The 26,170-nt window shown below is 39.8% G+C and overlaps 1 protein-coding gene across 5 annotated transcripts; it reads right to left on the bottom strand.

Moving 5' to 3' along the window:
- Positions 1-636: 636 nt before the first annotated feature.
- Positions 637-25,950, bottom strand: LOC111237364 (serine/threonine-protein phosphatase 2A 56 kDa regulatory subunit gamma isoform-like). 5 transcript variants are annotated; one of them, XM_022766443.1, is made up of 16 exons: positions 25,764-25,950; positions 25,175-25,234; positions 21,652-21,817; positions 8,917-9,116; positions 5,489-5,599; positions 5,295-5,387; positions 5,072-5,202; positions 4,895-4,954; positions 4,647-4,755; positions 4,488-4,541; positions 3,734-3,904; positions 3,461-3,588; positions 3,238-3,339; positions 2,897-2,969; positions 1,935-2,051; positions 637-1,007 (listed from the first exon to the last, which is right to left on the bottom strand). In XM_022766443.1, exons 1-16 carry the CDS (start codon positions 25,788-25,790, stop codon positions 873-875), a joined length of 1,737 nt encoding a protein of 578 aa, XP_022622164.1. In that variant the 5' UTR covers positions 25,791-25,950; the 3' UTR covers positions 637-872. The 5 variants fall into 5 exon arrangements, with proteins under 5 accessions (XP_022622164.1, XP_022622171.1, XP_022622188.1 ...); XM_022766450.1 differs by having other exon boundaries at positions 21,652-21,814; positions 25,764-25,949; XM_022766467.1 differs by lacking the exons at positions 21,652-21,817; positions 25,764-25,950 and having other exon boundaries at positions 25,175-25,227.
- Positions 25,951-26,170: the final 220 nt, after the last annotated feature.

Below are 26,170 nucleotides of genomic sequence, written 5' to 3'. Positions count from 1 at the left end.
ACTGGCGAGTCCTCGCTGACCCTGCCCTGATTAACAGAATGATCAATGAATCTTCACAGCTGATGGAAAATAAACTGAGAAAAAAAATAGCAAGCTCCAAACAGAACGGTTATACAGAGAGGAAGTGTGTTTTACTCTGAGAAGAGCTCCTAATATACTATGTAGGAAAAAATATAAACAGCTGTCTAGATTAAATGTTATGAGAAAAATAGCTAATATTAAATATATAGAAACAACGGACATTTTCTCATCAACTGATGTTTTTTTGTTTTGTTTAAATTAAACCAAAGAAGTCCTCTGTGGAGGGGCTCATATTATTATTTGTACAAGCACCTGACATCTATAAGAGGCAAGAAGAGAAGACAGCTCACACACACGCACACACGCGCGCACACACACACACGCACGCACACAGAACAGAACAGAACAGAACACCTGAGAGAAATGACCAGAAGGGGGCAGCACAGCACCCCGAAAACACGACAGGTTGAGAGGACAGGAAAAGAGAAAAACCAGGGAGGAGAAGAGATAACAACACTACAGTATCTTAGGTGAAAGTCATGGTGTGTCGTGGTCATGCAGGACCGTCCAGCACCACAGACGTCCCTGCTGGACAACAACCAGGTGGGGGGGGGGGGAAGGTATCAGTAAGGACTGAGCACCGCTTGTCCGGAAAGCTGAACCGGGCTTAGATGTGCGGCTTTAGACATTTTCTGTGTCAGGTGGAGCTGGGACTTTTCAGTTCTGTGTTGTGCTGGGCTGGTCTGGTCTGAGATACCAGAGTTCTGTTGTTGTGCTGGCCTCTGTGGGCCTGTGGTTCCTCTGTGGATGCTTCTGCTGCTGCTGGTTTATGGTGGTTCTGGGGTGGTCTCTTAGTGGCCGTCGTGCGGCGTTAACATTTCCTCGGCTCTCCGGTGCAACTCCAAGGCTGTGACAGTGGAGATGTCCTTGGGGAGCTCTGATTTCCTTCGCATCAATGGGCGTTCTCGTCGCTGATCTTTTTGGATCTGAACTCATGGAGACAGAGGGACAGACAGGGATTAGAAACATTTAACAATGATACGCACTCCAGCCCTGCTTCACAGATATTTAACTGCTGCCCGCCACGGGAAACAGAAAAGTGTGACACTTATCTCTCATTTTTCTACCTCTGAAATCCAAGACAAACAAAAACATCTGCATTTCATGCACCAAGCTCTCACACTTTCAACACGAGCAAACCTCATTTTACAACGTGAAAGTTGAAAAAGAAAAGAAAAAAAAAAAGAAAAAAAAGGCAATATTGCAAAACAAATTAGTTTGAGGCAAAATTCTCAAATTCTCCAGGTTTGTCTTGGAAGTTAGAAGACAGCTGGGGTGATACTTTGTCAATAACGTGACCCACGTCTGTTATGTCTGAATAATCATCTTGACTAAATAAATTACTATTAATCTACTACTTCTTAAGGGATGCAGTGAAGGAGTAACATTACCTGAAATAGCCTCAAGTGTGTGAGTTCTGCTTGGCAACAAAATGTCCAACCACATCCAAATGGCTAGATGTCTCTATGTTGTTGCATTGACTCAAAAACATGAGGCAGCTGCCAATCTTTATACTGATCAAATCTTCATTGCGTTTGACAGTCAAACTGAAGTACAATTATGGTAATTTCCTATTTCCTGAGAATTGACTGCAAACTCCCAGCACATGTTTCTGCTAAAGCACATCTATATAAAGATAAAAGCTACAGTGGGCAAAATTTATCTAAATGTATTTTAAGTGGAAACATGATACAGAATAACCCTTATAATTTAATGGAGTGGTTTACTCCATTAAATTATAACTGTAGCAGGTTTACACAAGGCAGCCACACTGTACATGAACTCTAACCTTCCTCAGACAGACATGTCTGCATATTCACTGCTACACCACACGCCGACACCCCATCCCTCACCTGTGTTGCTTCCTCCTCCACCGCTTTCTTTAGCATGTTGACATCATCCAGCAGTGGCCCGTCTGTCTCCATGTCCATTGGACTGTCTGAGCCTACTGAGTCAACGTACATCAGAAACTGTGCACGGAGAAGAGAACAAAAGGAAATGTTAAAAGGCACCACACCACTGATGTCACAAGTTCAGTTATTGCAGCTTTTGTCTTTGATCAACATTCAGGAATTTTTATTTCTCACATTCAGACTCATTGCAGACAATCAAACCTCTCTCCTCTCATGCCAACATGCACAGATATGAAGACTCTATTCCCTTTTCCAACGTAGAATATTATGGCTATATTGACGTACACTAGACTCAAAGGCTGTGACTGGATACGAAAAATTGAAGCACACACTTGATGCTCATTTTGATCACAGAAACACAAAAATGTCAAACAAGATAAAAGTTAGTGAGGCAATCTTGAAACACATCAGGCGCTGTTCATAACTTACATTAAAATGTGTCAAGTGGCCTCTTATGATCAGATCTGACTTCCCCGCTCTATATGCAAATAAACACACACATCATTTGTTTGCAAAGACCAAATGCCTTTTGCCAGTGCGACTATGACAGATTGGTCCATTAACAATGTGTTTGTAGGTGGGGTAGGCTGAGCCAATCAAGGTTTTAGCCACCACAAATAAATCTGTGTATGGGAAACACTGACAAGTGTAAAAATATTTTTTGGTTCATTATAAAACTGGTGCGGAACAAATTAAGACTGCAACAGAGGATGTCAGTTGTGTACGTGTCCTTCAATGTGATCCAAGGCACATCGCATACACACTTGGGTGTCTTGGGTGCATTCACACCTGTACTCACAGCTGTCCACTTGTGATCAGATCACCCAAGACACATGTTAATGCCAGGTTTTAAACAGGGCGAGTCAGTAAGATGTTTACAGCATTAAAATCTCTGTGCTCACCTGTGGGTTTGACTTTGCTAGATTCTCAATCTTCAGCCACGCTTCTTCTCTCTCTTTCCATTTAGCTTTCTCTCTGAGACACCAAACAGACAAAATCATTAAGAGATGACTTCAAAAGGAAAAATGTACTCATACACTGACATCAAGAATCTGTTAAGTTAAAAGCATCTCAGGAGTTGGTGGTTCAGTTTACTTCTCTGGTTTACTTATCTGCTTAGTCATTTTTTCCATTCTAATAATGTTTGTATGATGCTTTCAACGCGGTGTGTAGCTGTGTTCTAAGACCAAGAGAGCTGCAGCTTCACTGGAGATTCAGACATGATGTTTAATGTGCGACTTACTTGCTTTTCTCTGCCCTAAACTGTTGGGTGCAGTCATCAAACAGCTTCTGGTTCATCTCCATGAAGAGTTTCAGAGCATTGTAGATCAACCCGTGTATGGTCCTGCAGACACACAAAGATTAGCACGGGTCACTTGAATTACGTGCTTAGCTATCATCACAAGCCATCATCAGACGGACTAACACAGAGACAGACATGGGGAGAAAACGCTGTAGTGACTCACTTGTTCCAGTGAGTCTTGGAGTTGCGGTAGAGGGCTGGGAACATGATTGGCAGGATCTTGGCGGCGTTGTCACTGATCAGGCTCATGATGTACTCATTGTTCCAGTAGTACAGAGCTCGCTCTGCCACCTAATGAAACATTAGTCCATAACAGGTTACATATGTGCACAGACAACTTCTGATAGAAAAAAAAAAAAGAAAATGTACCCAGATGACCTCAGTGCTATATATATATAAAACAAAACACATCAGTGTACTGAAAGAATTGTCAGACCTGAAAGTGTGGGCTGGACACACACTTGGCCAGCTGTCTGAAGAGGGGCTCCATGACTTTGACAAACTCTGAAGGTTCAATGACGTCCAGGATCTCCTCCAGTTCATTGAGGAACATCACCTCTTTTGGACTGTGGGTCTTTGGCCAGTACTTTAACAAAGCCATCACCGTCTGCACACACACACACACACGCACACCCACACACACGACAACAGGCTTGTCAATGAGGAATGTCTCGACAGACGATTTGTCCAAACTAATCATCTGTTGTGAAGGACTACATGGCTAGCGTTTCTAAAGAGCGATAAAGCACAGACAGCTATGTAGATACTTTGTTTGTATACCATTGAGCTTGTCTCTCAGGAGAAGGGACTTTATCTGATTTTAGTGGACTGAAAGTTTGTTTTTCTCTCTATTGTATTGAAATCACACAGGATCAGCAAGGAAATAGCTCACATCTTATTTTTTTTCCTCCATATTTATTTTTATCAAATAATTCAAATGCATTTCCTCTGCTCTTGAAGACACAATAAAATGACTGTCTGAGATATGACCAGCCAAATATACTGTCCATGAGTACCTGACAAATCATATTACAACTCAGCACACAAGTGAAATTAATGGATGAAAACAGGACTTTGTCAAGGGAGTCCTCGGGTTCATACCAGAGCTTAATCTTGAACAGAAAGGATATTGAGGGATAATTCAATCAACAATACTAACAACATAACAACATTAATAAATCAAATCTTACCGGTTCTGTGAGGGTGCTATCCTTCTCTAAGAACTGTACCACACAGTAGGCCAGCTAAGGGAGATAGACAACATGATTTTTCCACTTCTAACCAAACTACAGTATTACAAACCCGTTATGGCAGAGCAAAGCATAATGCAACATTGCCAAAATAGTTACCTGTGGGTGATATACACTAAGTGATTTGACTTTGTGTAGAGGCAGCAGAACTTTCAGCAGGAATATCTTGTGCTCTTCTTTCAATGGTAATGCAAATCCATTGATTATGCTGTAAGGAGAAAGGTGGTCATTAGGGAAACAAGTGGAGTAGTTGTGCTTAGGAGCTCCACATCAACTGACTCTGGAAACATCATTATGTATCATTATGACCGTAACTGGAATGAACCAAAAGTAAAACTACGTCTTACCTGCCTAATATTTCCAGCAATTCTGCTATTCCGTTATGATGCTCAGTCTCATAAATGAACCTGAAAAATAGCAGCCACAAACATATGGGTTCATAAGTGAAAAACACTCCATTATTCACAAAAACAGCTCAAATGCCACTAATACAGACAGTATATCTAACACAAATACTCACTCACCTATAAAATATGTTATTAATCTGTTTCCTAATATATGCTCGCAGGCCCAGGAACTTGCCATAGATGCGATGCAGAGTGGTCTTTAAAAAATCTCTTTCTCTTGGGTCTTCACTGTCAAACAGATCTAAGAGCTGTGCACAAGAAAAGGTTACTTGTACAACTGATCACCTAACACAAAGACAAAAAACGTATCACACATAAACTTGTATCATTTTGTGCTCACCTGCATTACAAACCTCTGGTCAATATACTTTTTGGCTATGTTTGGTTGAAAGTCAGGTGACTCTAAGAACCGTAGGAAGAATTCATAGACGAGCTGTGGAGAAAAAAGCAAGAGGTTCAAAGATGAACCTGTAACAGCTGAATGGAGTATGTGTGTGTGTGTGTGTGTGTGTGTGTGTGTGTGTGTGTGTGTACCTGTAGATGCGGCCATGCAGCCTCTAGCGTAGGCTCATCTTCCTCTGGGTCAAACTCGGCACCTGTGGGGTTGGATGATGGCGGCAACGTTCGAAACATATTCACAGCAAACTGGGGAACAGACAAAGAAAGGCAAGTTAGCTCAATGCTCCAGTGAAGATTTAAAAATTCTCAATTAAAGACAAAGAATTCATGTTTCAACTACTGACACAGATGTCAGAGACAATCTGTTCATTTTACAACACAATATATACAACAATATTACAATGGAATCACTGGACAACAACAAGTGTCCAAAGGCCAAGTGCGTTCCTGTTGTTTCTCGGTAAAATTATAAATATCAATACCGGTTAAGAAAAGCATCTCAAACTTAAATCTGGCAATTGTGGCTTTCTGTAAATTCTGCTGGACGGATTAAATCTGTGATCTGAAGACTGGGTCTCTACAGAAACTGAATGTACACGCAGGAAAACACCATTTACACAGGATGCTTAACAGGTGAATGCGCATTATTAGTGTGTGTTTTATAAAACACACCTCTGTTTATCCACACTGTGCATTGACCTACAATCACTTGTAAATACCGTATTTAGTCTTACATTTAGCCGGGCTGAAAAGTAACAGTTGCTATTATAGAACCCTAGTAAACATTACCTCATGCTGTTGAGTTTGTCTATTCCACCTGCCATTCTGACAACCAATGACTGAATGTTTAATTCTAAAACACATCAGCTGAAATAATGAAACTGAATGGGGAATTCAGATCCATCAGACATGTTATTTGACAAGCAAATAAGACAGATAATCAATAGGTTGTGTTGCAAATGACTTCCAAAACACTGCAGCTCTGCACGCAACCTTTCCATGGCAAATTGGACTAAAAGTGTTAGATATGCGGGTTATTTTACTGCACAACCAACAGTAAAGAAACACTGGTGCAATGTTGTGTAGCCTATACAACCTTCTTCATCACCAAGTACACCACATTATTTCGCTTTTGGGAACAATTTAACTGCCGACTAAAGAATTAGATCTCTTATCAAGCACTCCACATATTGTTTCCAACTGTCTCAACGGACGACTCAAAAGAAATACAAAACAAATCTGCTTTCAAAAAGTTTCATGAGAAAATGTTGTGTTTTCTTTATGAAAAACAATGAATGAAAATTTGGATTAATAAATATTCCCTCTTGTGCTAGTCTGTGATAAGAGCTAAGAGTTTCCCTGAAAATATCATTCCCCAAACTGGGAAGCATCCATCTATTTTCCCTCAGAGTCTATTATCACTTTCCAGACTGCACACTTAGACAGTCCCACCACAGCGCAGTCGACCAGAGGTCAAAACACACTCACTCATCATTATGTTTATATTCTCAGCAGAAACCATTTCTTTCTTCCCCCCAGAGAATAGGACTAATGGAGCAACCAGTGCCGTGTCATGCAAAGGTCTGCCAAAATATTGTTCTAAAGCTTCAACACTGAGGCATCAAACATGCTCTGAAAGGACAAGGGCTTATGGGAGAAAACAAAACATACAGTCTTAACATAAGAATACACTCTTTATGGCTATAAAGGAGTTAGTCGTGTCAATCTCCGTACTTTGATGATGAAAGCCATCAGTGGACTTCAAAGAGTCCTTGTCTTTAAGGGGGCAGGGGAAAGGGGCTGCCAGGAATAAGAGTATATTTTCATGTTGATTTGGCAGCTCTGTTGCATTTTCTGCTGCATTGATCAAATAAAGCCACGACGAGGAGGATGGAGGGAAATTTGCACCTTGATCATCTGCAGTTTACCATGTGGCATTGAGGCAGGGCTTTGATTAACATCAAAGGCCTTTTAATTTGGCTTGGGAAAGCAAACCTGGCACCACGAACACATCCAGGCCACAACCTCAGAGGGACACATTTCTAATAAATATACAGTAGGAGCTCAGTGACAGCCACACTGACTACAGCCCCACTGAATGAACAGGCTCTGATTTATAGGAGGTAGGAGCTATAGACAATTTAGATTTACTGACCTCAAATGGGTGAAGGATCTTTAAACAAAGCCCACTGAGGGACCACTTCAGGGAAGCTAAATAAATGGGTCACTTAATGGCTTTACCAATGATTTAAAGGATAACAGTTGAGTCAGGTTTATGTTACACAGATCTTTGGGTTCAAATTGAGGTCAGTGATGCTCATGTGAGTTTCCTATGACTTAGTGAGGAACCTGAAAATAAAGACTAAAATGGTCTGAAACCAGAAGTACTGCTGGTAGTGGAAACCACAGTGCAATCTCTTCCCATGGTCAAGGAATAAACATCACATGAAAAAGACAAATGTAGCTTCTTCACTAATTGCAGATCATTACAAAGGTCCCATACTTAACACTTTTCCGGTGTTTTATTTGAAGTGTTGATATAAATATAGAACCTAGACCTGCTTTATTATCAAAATAAGACATGGAACTCTCACTTTATACAATATGGGACCTTTAAAGCAATAGCTGCAAAATCTACTGAGTCAGATGACTCTTCAAGGTTACGCTATTTACTAAAACACAGAAGAGCTCTATTCTCAAGCATGCCTTATAGAAGAGAAAATCCCTCTCCTCATGAACATGTAACTGAACATTTTTCAAACCTGACCGAGCTACTGTACTTATCTGAGTCAGACAGACAACAGAAAGACACGGTATGTTTTATGGAGCTTTAAACTATGGGCTTATGATAAGAAAAAAGCTTCAGCAGACTCACTTGCTCGCTGGGTAGAGTAAGCCTGTTATATATATTATATATCATAGGTGTTTATGGATGCCAATCTAAATTAGAAGATCCCCTTATTTGTGGGAAACAGTGATGTGATAAATGTTCTTCATGAATAACAGGAATTAAAAGTGCGTTTATTATATTATGTTTAATGCAGATTGTGATACCATTTAATACCATTTGAGATGCAATGATACAAAAAAAATCCATCACGGTACTCTATGCGGGCCCAAAGAGATACTATGGACTGGAGAAAAAGACCATGATTTGTTGTGCAACCTTGTACAGAGGCCACATAAAACAGTAGCAGACACAAATGTACTGTAGTGAGCTTTAGTGAGCTTCTACTCACTAACCTGAAACTCAACAACCTGCTACATCAACCTATACACAAAGTCTTACTGTATCATCACAGAGGAAAAAATGTCTGAGCCCATGTGAAGGAAACGAAAATGCAACATTCTTGGGGGACATTAAGTCTTTGTTCATGGTGAATAATGTGCAGTATTCAGATAGCTAACCTGAGTATGTTCACTGCTCAGTCTATTGGACAATTTAAATAATTACATTTTCTGTTACCAAACATTTAATGGCTCAAAAACAAAATAATAACATCCTTGATTGTTAACTTTGTTCGATGTCAATGACAATTCCAAGTCCCTAATTTAATACTGACCATGTGAACCACCTCTGGGTAGATGGGTTCGGTGATTACGTTCCTGTTGTGGGTGATGTACTCCACCATCTCGCTCAGCGCTGCCCGTTTCACCTCCTTCCATTTCAGGTCACTCAGTGGGTCTGACACAAAATCGAAGAGGACGCAGCATTGCCGCAACTTCTGGATGAACAGCTTCTCCTGCTCTGCAGGGGGAACATCTACACGACAGAAATACAGGAAGATGGGAATTAACAGGTGTCGATGTGTGTGAAGATTTCAGAACAGGAACAAATTGTGTCTTCAAAGCACAATGTTAATCCTATTTAACAGCAAATAGAACAGCAGTGAGATGCAATTGTGCATTCAAGTTAATAACACTGTATCTGAGAAATTATCCTGCACACTATCAGAGCTGCAATTTGGCTATCACTCAGCTCAACTACAAGAGTTTTATCCCACTATCATTATCATCGACAAATGTGTGTGCGTTTGACTTGGAGCAATGAGGGGACTGTTGCTGTGATCACCCTTTAAAAAGGACAACAAGTCATTCCAACATGTTCTGAAACAAAATACAAGCCAGATGCCTGTATAGTAAATTAATCCAAAATTACACTAAATGATAGAGGAGAGGGTGAATATTAGACTTAACAGAATGGGTCATAATAGAAAAGCCCAAAAAGTTGCCAGAAGTTTAATATTTCAGAAATCACATGCATGATACTGTCTTTTATAGACAATGCAATCTCTGCTGTAATCTCTGCTGTCCATGAGGTGTTAATGACTTATACACTTTGAGGCTTTGTTTGTTGTCGTGGTAATCATCAAAAATCATTGTTCAAAGGTTTTTCTCCTCTCATCCCCTCTCCAATTAGTCAGTGATAATTTCTACCAAAGCCTCAAGAGTTATTCCGGTTCAGTGCAGCTGGAGTTAATTTGGTGATATGCAGACGCTTCATTTAAAGACTTCATTAAACAATAATTTAGCTTTCAAAGACAGTGTCACCACAACATTAACAATGCATATGTCTCGAGGAGCACAGGGCCACACCTGTCTGTCTAAAATCATTATCTTGCAATTTAAAACATGTTGTACATGTTTTTGTGGATACTGCAAACTCACTGTCAATGAGCCAACTTCCAACAGTTGTGTCAAATAAATCAATGATTAGCACGAATGATGAAAAGACTCTCACTCAATATACATTCAATTAAATAAACTATTATAAAATGAGAAAAAAAGAACTATTCAAATGGCATGTTAAAAAGGTAGGTTTTCAGCTTAAAATATGACAAGATTTTTTTTTTTTTTTATCAGCCCTCACATATTGATATGAAGCCCGAGCCAGCAGCTAGGAGCACAGAAGCTAAATACAGAATCACCAAGGTTATTTTCTGCACTTTGAAACTGTTACAAGTCTGCTCCCAGAGGAACTGAAGGGCTTTCCCAACTTGCACATCGATAATGTTTCAGACATAAGTTGTAAGGCCATGTAGTGCTTTATAAACAAGTAAAAGAACTTAAGAACTATGCTAAACCCTAACAGGTGGCCATTGCAGGGATTTGATAATAACTGTAATGTGCACTCTCTATCTGGTTCGTGTCAGCACTCAGGCAGTTGAGTTCTGGATCAAGTGTAATTGACTTATGGCTTCTTTGGGACGACCAGAGAGGACACCATTAATATGATCAGTCTATGTATTGCACTAAGTAGTTATACTATAAACTCTATCATGATGTAGATATTGTATTGAGACTCTGCTTTCACTAAGAGAGAAATAGTTTTGCTTTTAAATTGACAAAATGTCAATAACAGCCTGTAGGAAATGACACAAGAAGCAGAGAAACAGCTTCTCCTGCAAATCAATTTGCCTCAGTTTGTTGATTCCTAAGCTACAAAAAGTATCCTGAAACCAAGAGAATTGCAACGGTGCTCATTCATTTTCACCCAACGTGAGGATTAGTGGCTTAAACCAAAATGCCACCTTATAAAACCTACCTATAGGGCAGTTTGTCACAGCCTGGGATTTATCAGTCGGTCTTTTCTCCTCATTAACAATCAGTATGTGTACTGTACATCACCATGGTGCCCATGGACAGAGATAGGACTTTGGACCAGGGGGTGACCGCTGCTATTCAGAGATGCATGCAGGCTGCTGTTACACTGGAATCATATGCTGCTGATTTGCTGAGCCCATCAGCTGCGCCCAAGAGATGTGTCAGCCAAACTGACCTTGGACAATACCAACTAGTAGTAAAGAGAATGCACTCCAACACAACTAATCAATACTTTCTACAACTTAACAATTAATAAAAAGGTAGAAATGCAGAAGTGTTGGGGCTACACCTAGTCATTATTGTAATTATCAAATCACTGTCATTATCAATCAATCTGCTGACTATTTCCTATTTTAATCAATTCATTGTTGATCTACAAAAATATAATATAATATATCATAAAATTGTGAAAAGTGGCAATTCTTCACAGCCCAGAGTGTCGTCTTCAAATGTCTCGTTTTGTCCAACTAATAGTCCAAAACCAAAAGATATTCAAATATGCAAAGCAACAAATCCTCAGAAGCTGGACGAGGGAATGTTTGCCATTTTTGATCAAAAAATTATTAAAACAATGATCAAATTACCAAAGCAGTTGCTGACTAATCAATCTGTTGACTCATCACTAGTATTCAGAAACCATATTGTGTCATTATGTTCACAAAATTAAGCAGAAACAAACTGGAAATGTCATTATGTATGCAACAGGTAGAACCTATAACACAGCTTTATCATGGTGACAACAAATCCACAAAGGACAGTCCCAGATGCTCCTGCAAAGCGCATCATAAAGATGTCCCACAAAAAGGTGATTAGGAAGCTAACCTTCTTATTCAGACAAACAAAATCAGTTCGACAAAAAACAAACAGCCAAAATCTGACAGACAACTAGTCTCAGATTGAAGAAAATATTTGGCAGTTCAGACCGATCAAATGAGGCAGCACACTTTGGCAAAACTCAGTGGTGTATTTGGGTAATTCTTCTCTTTAGCAAACACTACTACATGTTATGCAAACAAAAAAAGGAGGTTATGTTACTTGAAAACGTGAACCACACGACCTCATGTAACTGGAACTAGCACCAGGATGTTCACACATGTTTACCACAAACAAACACTGCAGTTAACAAAACCCTCTATGCTAACTCTATAAACCCACAAGACAATTTCTAATCTTATACAGGTACTTTCTCATATCAGGAAACCAATACATAGTAGATGTATAGATAAATCGCTACATGAATTAGCACACATTCATGATTTACAACATGCACACTTTTCCAAACCTACATGTTCAGTTTAAGCAACATTGTGTAGCCATCATTTGTATAATCTGCCTTAAGTACACAACATTCAACTATCTTTTAACAAACAATTTAAACATTGTTTCATTTTGCAGATTTATTAAAAACAATAAGGAAACAGTGATCACATCAATAACTACAGTGATCTGTATATTAATTAGCAGTATAATCTGCACAGCCCTCTTTTGAGTATTGCCTCTACAGCATGTAGCATGCAGAAAATGTAATAACTTGGCAGTGGTGAAATAAGTCAATTTAAAGAGATCTAGAACTGTAGATGTGCAAACTCCCACAGACTAGAGCCTGAACCTGGACCAACAGCATCATCAGACGGACTTTCCCTACACCTCCACATTTGTGAGTCAGGGTAGCACAGCTGCTCAACACACACATTACGCAATGAAGCTACCTGTGTGCTACCTGTAAATGTCACATATTGTGCCTAGTTATTAACCTTCTGCTTTATAATTACTCTGAAACAGAATAAGAGGTGGTGGACGAGGCATCAAACAACTTGTTCTGTGAGTGTATATCAGTCTTTATGGTCGGCTTCTGCAGTACGGTACCTTGGAACAAGGAGTCAAACCAACAGATTACACAACACTTTTGAATCTATATTCAGACACTGTGTAGAATAGTGACAAGTCTGTAAGTAGGTCTGCAGTAACATCATACTTTATTCCCTCTATCCAAACTACTGGCCACAAACAGGATCTAATTGACCGCATAAAAAGGTCACACAGCTGAAATTTACTTCACCCTTAAGCTTTGACTACCACATTCATGGAAAACCCTGATGTGGATCTGTTTTATGTTTTGCACACTCAAGTTTATACTTGTATTCTGTCTTCCTTTCCAACAAGCTGTAGTTTTATACTGTGAAGCAGTTATCACTGAGATATATAACTTTTCTGGGGAAAACCTCAGAACAACTTTCTCTGTCCAGCACTGCAATATCACCCCTACTCCTTTTTTTTTTAAGCCCATACAGTGTCTATAAAAGGGTATTTAGCGCTTTTTTGACAATGAACAGGAAACCGCTTTGATGTCAAAATGAAAAACAAAGCTCATCACATGTGTGCAAATTAACAGAACATATAGTGAATGCACTTTCACCTGGTTTACTCTGATGTCCTCAATAAGGAAACTTAAAGGTTCAGCACACCTGTATCTGGACCTATATCTGAAACATGGGTCCATCTGTGAGCACCTCATCTCATCGGCCCCTGAGTGCCAAGAGCTCCTGTTACACAACAGCACTAGGGTTTCTGAACAGGCCTAAAATATTAAGAGACATGCTGTGCAACTGCAGACTTCACACGCAGACCTCTCTGCATGGATGGGCAAATAACCTTTACTCATCTAAAGGCTCCAGCTTGCACACAGGAAACCTCCAGTCGTGGAAATTGCTCCCAAGTACAAATCTCCAACACCACAATGTCTACTGCAGAATATATAATGAACTCATTGGCAGCACTGGTAAAAACTCTACACAAACTCTGTGCCGATGCAGACATAGAACAACCAATACAAATTGGGACAGGCAGCCATCTGCTATTATTGGGCTACAAGTATCCCTTTGCTTTTAAACGCCATAAGGTGGTTTTAACACTGTCGCAAGTCACAACATGAGACTAATGTCTCAGCAGTAGAAGCCTGCGTGTGCTATAATAGGCTGCATGTTAAATGACCACAGCCACATTAGCTTCTGGAGAAAGTTCTTCTGGTTGATTGTAAACAAAATAATATACAAACAACGTCTTAGCATTCATTTAGAGTCAGTTTCTGTTTCCCATGCTCAACCAAGTGTACTTGGTGCAGGTCCCTGTTTGTCTGATGAGACAGCAACTCAGACGCCTTCTGGAGATTCAGCAACAACAAGCAGAGCATTTCAACTTATACATACAATACAATACAGACCCACACAAATTGACAACAAGCTTTTTGACCTCACTTCCTATGACATCAGCAGTCTTGATGGGGGATGGGAGACTCAAAACTAGCACTCCTTCTCACTCTCTCGCCCTCCCTCTCTGTCTGAAGCTAAGCTATGCAATGTCTTGGCAAAACCCTTCCTCATTGACATACAGACACAATCCCCTGCTTCCTCTTCCAGAAATACTCATGCCACCAACACTAAGAGGATAAATGCTCTCACTCCCTTGCAGTAACTTTTAGAAAAGTCATCAGGCACAGACATTTTCTTCTACAAAATCCAAATTAGCAGCTGCAATTGCTAAATGACAACAACATTCTTGCCTATCGCCCCTTGAAACCCACAAACACAGAGCAGCAGAGGAGGTAAATTTCCTCTTCTCACCTCTAAAATGCATTAGGGCCACAGGCTGGAAAGGCCCATTGGAGCTCGGTGCATCCAGAACCATCCCACTAGCAGCTCTAGTACATGCCAACATCAGTGAGCTGAGGCAGGAGACAGGGGAGAAGAGGGCAGCCCAGGCTAAGGCGAGGAGCCAGCCTCCATTTTAGCACGAACACTCGGAGCAGAAAATGAAGCTCCCCTGCTGCTGGAGGGAACCAGCTAGTTAGTGATGTCATCCCCCACTGCAGCCGCCCGGTTGGCTGGATGCAATCACATGGGCTGGCTGTCAGAATAAATAAACATGAGGGAAGGGATTGGCTGGTGGGCTGAGGGGGAAGGGGGTGGGACTGTTACTGTGATTGGAGCGAGAGCAGCTACATCTGTCAAGAGTTTTAAAACACAAACTACAGATGCAAATTCAATTCAGCCTGTTTTGACATGTATATAAATATATATAAAAGAAAAAGGGCAGGAAATACACATTCCTATCCAACATGTAGCCTGCTTATAAGAATCAGAACAGGGATATAGTGACACTTCTCATTCACAGCCTAACACCCAAAAACAAACCCAGATACAACAACTGATATGACAAATTACAACAATTATATCCAACGCAAAAAAAAAGTTCAGTACACTAAAAATAACACATGTAACCACAAGTAACAAGCATGCAAGCCAAAGGACAAGCTTAGACATATTTTTACTCCAAGATGTAACAGGAAAACCAGACATCAGCTATAAACTGAGGTTCATACAAGACAAGACAGACTGCCTAACACTGCCCTTCAGATAAAAGCCATTTTTACTTCTGTGACCGTCCCTGTGTGTGTGCCGAATTTGTGTGTGCAAGTGTGTCTGTTTTTGCATGACAGATGGCTCTCCAGGAGCACAGCCTGAGCCCAGGTGTATGTGACAGAGAAACAGGAAGGCAGGAAGTCTCAATGTGAGCAACACAGGATGTGCATATGCAGTGAGCAGCACTCTGTCTGTCTCAGCAGGGCTGGGGACAAAACCCTGCACTGTAAAGCTGTGCAAGAAAAGGGCAAATCTGCAGTGAAGCAGACAATTAAATACAGCAAAATGATACTGACAGACTATGTGCAATTAAAATACAGCAAAGTCATATCAATAAATAAGTCCTAATAAAGTAACAAGATAATTCTTCACCCAGTCAGACATTACACTCTAAAATCTGTAACCCTTGCATCCTACTAGGCTCTAGGGTTGAATCACAGTGTGCATCCAATCACTGCATTTGCATCATGACATATACAATCACCAATCCCCATGTGCACTTCATGCGTCATCATGCTGCAAGGATCATGGGCATATATACACACAGACACACACAGAAAAAGGTGTAGGCACAATGATTGAACTAAAAGCTTTTGTATCTCTAACTAAGTAACCATGCAAAACCAGGCAAATCAATGCAGTGGATATTCTTTGCATTTTTAGTCTAAAATTTGTAATCTGCTAATGTTTGCTGCACTACTGTATCACACATTTTTGAAGGAGAACTCCATGAAAAACACTAAGTGAGAAACTACTAAGGAGTCGGACAAAGTCATTTCCTGTGCAGTCTGGCTCTGCTTACCCCTTGAGGATTAGCATTTTATAACCAACAAAGATAATCCACACACATTTTCTATGTGAACTTGAGAGAGCTTGTAGCTTATAGCCCACTGACCTTAGTGTATGCCTCCCTTTTCTGAATTACATTATCTAACAGTTAAAGAAAAAATGTGCACATCTTAACATGTTTACACATTTAAGATTAGTTTGAGCATTGTTTTTGACTACTCATGATTGTCAACATTTTATTGGTAGTTACATAAAGGTGGCCTGTGAACAGCTTAATAAAATGCACATTTAGTTTTTTCTCAATTTACTATGTCAATTGTAAGGACTAATGAAGTCAACATCTATATCGTTGCATGTAAAAGTCTTATTCATATCATATGTCTTTTTATATCCAGAAAGGTAAGCCATTAAAACATTATTGGTAGCTAATAATGCGCCTTCTGTCTAGCAGATGTAGCTGTGAACTGCTTCTCAATGCAAACAGTTTGAGTTTTTTTTTTTAGGTCAAAGATTCACTATGTCTACAGTTACTTTATGTAACGTGTTTGCAAAAAGGCATTTTTGCTTTTATTTCAGAAAGCACAACTGTTTTAACACATAATAGTGAGTCACTTCATTCGAGCTTGTACATCTGCTTTAGAGGTTCAGAAGATATTGGGGTGGTTCAAGTGGGGACGTCACATTTGTATAAAACCCTCCAAGGTTTCTGGTTTGACTAATGTTTGCTTCTGATACACCGGCAAGCCAGACATTTATGTTTGTCATAAAGTTTGAAACCTTGAATGTTTTTAAACTAGGATACACTGTACAAATGGGAATGACTACATCCCCACTGTAATGATTTAGCCAACAAATATAATGTAGGAGTGCAAGAGAACTCCAACATCAAGTCTGGCTGGTCCTAATATATACAATAATGGGGTATTTCAGGAGCAGTGTCTAATCAGAGTGTATAAAAGGCTCTTTCTTGCCATTCTGTACTCTAGTCATGGGGCAACCTCCCATCTAAAGATCTGTTGTTCTGACCAAGACAACTCTAAATACGCCCACTTGTTACAAATACTCTTCAAATACTTCTTTGGCACATGCATTCATCAGACTTGTGCTTTTTGCTGTGTGTGTGCTACTTCTGGCAGTGGAAAGAGAGTGAACTTGTGAGGCATCATGAGTGTACTGGATTGGATGGCGAGCGTGCCTGCTTGTGTTATAGCCAGGCTTTCTCTACATTCATCATTGATAGCAGCAGGGCAGCCTAAAATATATAGCCGAGTGGTTCATTTATAGGTCTGCTGATTTTCAGTGTCATGGCCCTCAGTATTATGGGCTTGAGGCTCAAATCTATTTAGAGAAATAGACCAATCAACGCAGCTGAGACACAAGCTCTTTTAACAGCAGCTGAACCCAATTTTCCCCTTAAGCAGCTTCCAATGACAGAAACACAGCTCTGTCTGTATCCCAGATCAATTCTCATTCATCTGCATCTACTCTAAGACTTATGGAAAGTGATTCATGAGAGATGTCATGTTTCTTATCATGGCAAATCTGTATTACTTTCACATAAAATGAGAACAGGAAAGAGAACAGATTCTTGGCTGTAGTTATATAGAAAGTATTACTTTAGGACTCAGCCAATCACAAATGTTGCACATTCTAAGTGGAAACACCTGTGACCGTATGACTGTAAGCGGAATACACGCAATACAAATCACCATTAATAACGCTCCTGAAACTGTTTTATGATTGAGGAACAGGTCAGCATAACTGTATCCAAATGCTGACAATTTACTTTTGTTAGTTGTAGCTGATAGTGATAGAGTTGGTCTGCGTGTGTGCATTTCAATTTAAGTACATCTATTGTTAAGAAAAATGTTTGTTTACAAAGACCATTGTGAGCATGACTTTATGCCAAACGTTGTAAATTTTACTGTCATCCATATAATGGAATGTCAGACTGAGTGTGATGCTATTGATCTTAGCGAATTTCAAACTGACACAAACACCAACAAGTCTCTACAAACTGATGTCAATTTGAAAGGGTACAGTACAACATAACAGTTAAACTTTCCTCTGCAGGTCAGCCAGATAATGTGTTTGCATTTAGGACACTGTTAGATTAAATATCAACATTTATGTTTCTTTTTTTTGACTCTTTTTATTAATCAAGGCTTATTCTTTACAAAATGAGAGCAGAGTCATGCCAAACACGTCTACATTTACTGCTCAACAACCTGATCGCAGATAGTGAGTTTAATTTTTTTGCTTTTGTATTTTCATGTAAGATGTTTTGACCAGGAAAGTCATTCTCATGAGATGTGGGAGTCTTTTCCTCTACAACCTGCGGGAGTGGTAGAGGAAATCCTTCCCTGAAACCTTCCTTGGCCTCTGCATCCTGCTTTAACTATCTGCCTACCACATTAAAAATACCTGCGTGAGTTTCAGTATCACATCAAACTTTGATCTCCTGCTAAGCATTAAAAACTTTTCTAAGAGATAACATAAAACAATAAGATGTCTGATTCTGTTTATACGGCACCAACTCATACTAGTCTTACACATGTTAAGCAAACACTATTGTACACTCACTGTCTTAAGCAAACAATATGACACCCTGTTTCTACAGTAAATGATGAAATGTCTGTAGTAAATGATGCAACATGGAGATTGTCTCCTGAAGCTTTAGTATTCCTTCAAATGACAAACCACAGCTACAGTTTTATTTTTCTCTTCCTTTGGCTGGAGAACATGTCTGGAATGAGTTGACAGCTGAACACAGTTACATATTTTCGGGGGAATACGGAATAAGATTTGTATTCCTGCCAACTATCATCCCAATAAAAGCCAAAGTCTCTTCCTGCATACTAAACAGCTCTGTGCTTTTCAAATTATACTGAGTAACTAGAAATATTATGGCACTTAATAAATCCATATTGTGCCTTCGTAAGATTTATATGTTAAATAAAGCATTAAATTAATGCCTACTAATAAAGAAATTAAGTTACAAACTAGATTGCATCTCCCTTTTGGCTTTTTTGTTTTTACGGCTACAATATGAGGGGCAGATTATATTTCTGTCCTGACAATAAAAATGTTTGTGCCAGCATTACTCTAACCAGCAGATGGCGACAAACCCTGTGAGGCAGAAACTTCATGCAGGACAGCTCCTGCTAAGAGAACACATACAGAGGCAACAACTGTTGTTCTGTCCTTTTTGGCAAGTATGTTTATACTTGAAATGAGACCACAAGGAAATAAACAAGCACCTGTAGAGCATTTATCTCTTCTTTACTTTCTGCATTTAGAAAATCCCCAGCAGAGATTTATCCAAAAACACACAATTTTTGGTTTGTGTACTTTGTTAAAGCCTTAAAAAATGATAACAAAATGCATAGACAGGAGCAGCTGTTCACCGTAGGAGATTTTCAGCAGAAATCAATTGAACTGTTGTGCTACCAAATGACAAAAGCTGGGGCAGTTAAAATGTACCACGGAGTAACAAGTACACTTGGTTTTGGGGTGAATTCATGGGAAAAGCCTGCCTCTGGTCAAGGTTTTCAGTCTCGCCTCAACCTTGTGGCTCTGCAGGACAGGCCCACGGACATGTGTTTCCATCAGGAGGTGGTGAACATGCCTGGAATGAAAACAGTCCAAGCGAGGAGCCTGTTTGGACAGGACTGAGTGATAACATCTACCGGGCCACTGTGGGATAATGTTTTGCAGAATGTTATCAAAGCTCTCATTGGGGTGTGGGAAGTGAGCAGCCTTTATCAGAAATTAAGTTATGCTTGACATAGCACAAGGGTAATAGCTAACCAAGATAAAGATATCGCTACAGTTTATTGCGGAGTGAACTCCTGTTTTGTGTCCATTAATTCCAATCATACAGAGACTGAATGGCGAACAAATGGTGCACAATAACACAACAGCTGCTGTTGCCATAAGTCACAGATAGTAACTTACTCCACTTTGATAAATAACATTTGTAAATTCCCCCTAAAGGGGAATGCAGCCTTTGCTCGCAAGATGCTCACTGGAAGTACGGTATTCAGACTTAAAGAGTTGCAAAGAAAACCAAAGCACTTTTTTCAAAGAAAAAAAAAAAACTAAACAAAAAAAATGAATGCCCCTATTTTAGGGGCTAACACCAAAGTCTGTCATGAGAAAAGTAAATTCATTCAGGTGATATCGTGAAATTGTAGCTCACAAGAAAAGCTTCTTATCTCTTTAAATGGGAGTTGGTGTATCTTAATGTATTTCCAACAACCTGTCTTTGAGAAGACAGAGTTATTTCTGCCTACCCTAATCTAAGCTGGCAAGCAATACCTCCAGTGTCCAAACTTTTGAAGAACTTTGTTTTGCTTGAAATGTATAGTCATGGGGGAGATTTGAGTTGCTACCAAAAGATTTTTTTTCAATGAGAAAACTGCTTTGGGTTGTTTTCTTCTTGATATCTTCTGGGTTTTGACCATTTACACATACAGAATTATTATAACTATGCATTTTGCAGTGATGAGAGCAGTTGACTGTCCTGCTTGTCTTGCTTGGTTTTTTTTTTTTTTTATTGTTTATTTTCACATATACTTAATATCCCATGATGCAATCATAGCTGTTTCTTTTCAGTACACCACCAAGTTAGGCAGTTAGCTGGGAAAAGGCAGTGGACAGCATTGTTGTGTGTATTCATGCATGCATACCCAGAAACATGCATAGACAATGTACCCAGAGGCCTAACAGCAGTGGCCACTCCTTCCTTTTCCATCTGGTGCTATTGTGGCACTGAACTTAGACATTAAAGTAAACATCAATATACATCTGCAAATATCCAACAATTTTTCTTCTACAGTGGGAAAAAGAGAGAAGGAATAGTGGTATAGCTGCCAGAATTGCTTATCTGGTCACTGGCAACATCCTGAAACACAAGGACCATGGAATTAAAGCTTTATCTCTGGATTACCACTAAATATAGACACTTGGGTTAAATCCAGCGCAAAGTCCATGCCATGTATGTCCTCTGTTTGTTTCCTTGTATTGCGTAATGTCATGCTCAGCTTGGTATTAAAATGAGGGTGATGCAGCAGGGGTTGTTCATAGACATTTCGGTGTGGAAAGAGCGAGTAAATAACTAAGTGTGTGCTTGTTAGTATTTGTCTGTGAAGCTTGCACTTATCTTTGTCAAGATTACAGGGATTTCTTACATATTAAACTCAGGCAGGTAACTCATGTATTTTCCCCACCTGTCTGAAGGAAAATTCTACTCTATGTACAACTTCTTGAATACAAAATTTTTTAAATTCATTACTTTTGCCATAAAGGCAATTTGTCTTCAACTTCTCAAACAAAAGTGCAAAAGTGCAGTCTGGAAACAGCAGCGTTTTATGTGTACATATGTATATGCAACCAAACCTTCCAACCATCCAAAACCTATTGTTCTGGGTAGTTAGTTCATCATGTGATTAGGTGACAGGATTGAGTTGTTGTACAGGTAAATACCTTTGAACGCAGGCAGTTTCTGCAGCTCTCTGTTGTTGCTCAAGCTGAAGCGAGAGGAGCTCTGCCTCTTGTCCTTTTTGACAGCTGTCTGGGAACCTGGCTGTTTCCCCTTTAGCAGCTGAGTGGTGGGAGGAACACTATTGCTAGCCTTCCTGTTTGAGCTCTGCTGAAACAAGAAACATTAGTGGCAGTGAGGTAAGAGCAAGCACATGCTGAACAGTGGTGCACAGAGCGTGAAAGAGAGTACCTCTGTAGGAATCTGATAAAACTGTGTGCACGTAGCCTCCGGCCAAGCTATTTGGCTGCCATATGCTTGACAGGTACTTTTAATTATATACAGTGTGTCAGCATTTGCTCAACAAGACAGTGCCTTGCATTTTGAAACTAAGGTCAAAAACCTCACTTCACCCAATGCACTATAGATATTATATTTAACAGTACATTTATCTGAGGAAAAAACAAACTATTATAGTTCCACTCATCAAGCTATCCAGCTGTGTTTATGAAGACTTAGAAAAACACAAGGGTTTGTAAGGCAGGATATAATCCTGATGTGGGATCAACTGAAAGTGGCAAGTTTCCCACAGTTAGTCTTACCTGCCTGCTGGGATCCATTCATCAACACACACCTAATGGCATAGAACTTATTTCACCAGATGCAGCTGTGGAGCTGTGTCAGTCTGAGTCACAGGGGATTTATCAAATTAATTTAAGACCCAACTAAACTTGGCCACAGTCTGCAGCACTACAAGACAGGCGCTTAGGCTCGGCCACTAGCAAGCTGTCGAGTAAAGTGGGAAATAAAGCTGAGCTGGCCTCTATTATGAACTAGATTACACACTAATGTAATACAAAGATAGGAATTAACGACTTGTAAGTTCATTAAGGCAAAGTAGAAACATCTGTCATTTACGATTTTCTAATTTAATGCTTTTAATGTATTTCCTGACAGTTGCTTGTTACAAAGACAGTGAATGAAGCCTTCCTATATATTATAGTATATAGACTCCCTTCAGTTTCATGCACTTGTGGGTACCAGAAGTACATGAGACAAAAGGAAGGGCGGTGGGTGGTAGCCACAACAGCTTGGAGCCCAGCGATTTCAATTTAACACAAGGTTGCTGCATTAGTAGATCTGCTACATGACTGCTGACACACAATAACATGCAGGATTATTACCCAGCAAGAGGCAGGCAGGAGGCTGAAACCACAGCTTCAGAAAAAAAAAAAAGATTTCAGACAGTCAACAGGGGAAGACCATATCTACATCCTTCATAACTAATTAGCATTAAAGCAAAGAGTTTAAAATATATGCTTTAGGGAATACGTTAAAGTAACATTTCAATAATATATATATATATATATATATATATATATATATATATGGGTTCCAGTGAGCAGATAACCGACTTTTTCTGGTACAGTGAACTGGGCTGGACAGTAACAGCAGTCAAAACAATACAAACGGCTGGTGAGCAGCCCTTACAATATGAATATTAAATGTCTAGTAAAGAGGAGCACCTTTCCAAGCAGCACAAACAGAAGTCAGCTGAATGAAGATTTCAGACTACCCATGAAAAAGAAAAGGCTTCCAGTTCTTTGAAGAACAAAGGAAGGTGAAAACCTTATATAATAGTTCACTCATGTTTAGATGTGGTCATAGCTGAGTTCATGGATGAAGTCTGACTTGATTCTAATGTTAGTTGCATTTGATAACAGGTGCATTTTAACTTGAACTAGAGGAATATCATAAGAAAATGGTGTTTAGGCAAAGCTGTGTACCTGGTCCCAGTGAATGCCCTCATATTCTTTTACAAATACAGTATATGGCCATGCAGTGCAATAATATGATGTAATGATTCACACCAGATGCTAGTATTTTTACAGGACCAACACACTGTTTAACAGTTTGTAATGCAGGCTGAAGGTATCCTTTGGCCTTTCCGGGTGTTACCCACTCCAAATGTAAGCAAACATGTCATGAGGCACTTACGACTAACCATACTCTTTGCCAGTGCAATTTGTTCATATTTGATATAGGTTGCCATGATGTTGAAGAATGTTCTCCTTTGGTCTCTCTGGAACTATTTTATGCCTCATGGATTATGGGTGGGTACTGGTAAAGTAGTGTGGAAATGACTATGCACAAAGGCACACATTTCTACAATACCACCTTAAATTATACTGAATATCAGCATCATTAGAAAAAAATAGAAATTCTATATTCCAGCAGTATTAGAAATGATTTATAAAGTATACTAATGCAAAATTGTTTTGAATGAAAGCCTGTTTATTTTGTTTTAAATACAATTCAAATAGAGGCAAAGCCTCTGTGAACAGATTGCCTAGTTCCCTAAACTGAATCATCTTCAAGTAATTTAGCACCAGGTTATGAACAAACAGCAGTATGAGTCAGGGGAGGGACAACCATGATGCAAGTACAACCCAGTCCTATCAATGAAAGCTGTACTCACCAACAGAGGCTGGAAAACAAACCAACCAAAGATCGACAGCATATTGTATCGATATGAAATTCTGATTTAGAGGAAAGCAGTCATGGCATGTAATGGTGGTAGCTCTTTACCACTGGCTCCTCAACCAAACAAGTATCTACACCTGTGATTCCTCTCATTACACAAGATTACAGCTCTTACAAGACAGCATGTCATGTATACTAATATATCTCACCATGGTCTGAATCTGAAACACTTGAATATTAGTATGGGAGCAACATTTGATGGCTTGTGGGATAAGCTGTGATTCAAGACTTCCACTTAAATAAAATCAAAAGAATCATGAGGCCAAAATTAGAAGGGGTTATGTCCTTTCACTCCACAGGAGCTTTTCTGTCCTCTATGTGAGTGCCTGCTTTACTACATGACAGGCGTACCACCTCCCCACCTGTCTCACACGGTAAGGCAGAAGGGAGGGTCCACCAAGTACTCATCATTTATGTGGAAAACTACAGAGCAGTGTGTTAAGACACGGTTACTAGGGCACAAACTACAGCCTAAAAAATACCAGTGTTATCAACACCACTCTGACTGTTTCAACAAAAATTACACAATTTAAGCTCTAAAAATGGGGTCTATTGTGGTAGATTTCACAATTTTGTACAGGTATTCCTGTTATTTCAGCCATGGTACTCTTTATGAACTGTATTTTACATGAGATAAATAACACTGAGTCTATGATAACTCTATTAGCTATAAGAAAAATATTAGGATACAATATTTCTGCCAAACAACCAAGATTTTCCATCATTGGTAGAAAACATTATGGCTCAGTAGGAATGCTTTTATTCAGTCTGAGTATCATTTTGTCTAGACCTTCACCAGAATCACAGCATAGGGCTGCAGTGAATATGCACGGATTGGGCGTGTTGAGCCATTATCTCATTGATAATGCACTCCATTTTCAAACAGTGACAATGCAATATCAGTGGCATTTGAACTTGTGTCAGACAAAGGTCTACCATACTGTCCCCCAGGAAGTGTCTACAAGGTGTCCTGGTTTAGCCTACCTCATGCTCTGAATTCTCCTGTCCTCCACTCTTGCCCACTTTGCCAGATTTAGGAGACTCCTGAAAGAAAAAGTTGAAGTACTTAAGCCAAGTTGGCATTAACGGATAAGTGGGTTGACAACATCAATAAGCAGTCTATCAGTGAATGCCGCCGCGCACAAATCCTAGCTAAAAATAGCAAGCCTGCCCACCCAGTCTCACACTCCTGTTTGAACACACTGGTAAGTCTCCTGTTAGCTAGCTAACGCTACTTCACCGTCAATACCATTCACACGACCCCGGATTTCAGCTTTTAAGAGACACAAAGTGGTTACATTTACACCTAAAACACACACACCCTGTCTGGGGAAACACATGCATTCAAAGTACACAATTTCACTCCGGGATAACGGCGCGTTGTTTAAATAATGTTGGCAGGATAGCAGCTAGCTGGTCATGGTTGCTGGTTGGCTAACGGTAATGGGATGGACACTGCGCTGATAGCTAAATGTCCTGTTGTGAGGCCGGTTTATCAACAATTACAGTGAAATCCACCAATTGCAAACTTTATTCACTACCATCCTAACCTCTTGGCAATATTCAAACTCACCTTGTCTTTTTTCGTTTTATTCGGCATTGTACTACCGTAGCCGCCCTTGCTCCCCTCTCGGATACTCCACAACCAAAACCTTGACGACTCTCAGGGCACCACACTGCAAGGCAGTTCAGTCTGTCCTCACTCTGTAATTGGCTGCTGTCTATCAGCTGACTCCAACGTCTCAGAGTGACACGCTGAGCATTACAAGGGAGTGGGAGCCCTCTGCTGGCCAAAGCTACTACTGCAACATATGAGACAGCAGACAGGAATCATGTTGGACTGGCTCTATCTTATCCGTTTTTCCACCTTGTACCAAGCAGTTTGCATATGTCAGCTTGGACTGGAAAATTGTAATGCCTATTTTTTCATTTTTTACATTTTATAGACCCAACGGTTTGTGGATTAATCCATGATCCATG

Source organism: Seriola dumerili, unplaced genomic scaffold (assembly GCF_002260705.1).
Source record: "Seriola dumerili isolate Sdu_G_001 unplaced genomic scaffold, Sdu_1.0 BDQW01000025.1, whole genome shotgun sequence".
Lineage (NCBI taxonomy): Eukaryota > Metazoa > Chordata > Actinopteri > Carangiformes > Carangidae > Seriola > Seriola dumerili.
This window is presented reverse-complemented; position numbering and strand designations above follow the sequence as displayed.

Excerpts from the sequence above, each read along its gene's own strand:
- LOC111237364 (XM_022766443.1), bottom strand. The coding sequence starts at position 25,790 with ATGCCGAATAAAACGAAAAAAGACAAG. Across the intron at positions 5,600-8,916 it reads ACCCAGAGGTGGTTCACATG|TTTGCTGTGAATATGTTTCG; the intron begins GTCAGTATTAAA and ends TCTGTTCCCCAG. Across the intron at positions 3,905-4,487 it reads ATAGCACCCTCACAGAACCG|ACGGTGATGGCTTTGTTAAA; the intron begins GTAAGATTTGAT and ends GTGTGTGTGCAG.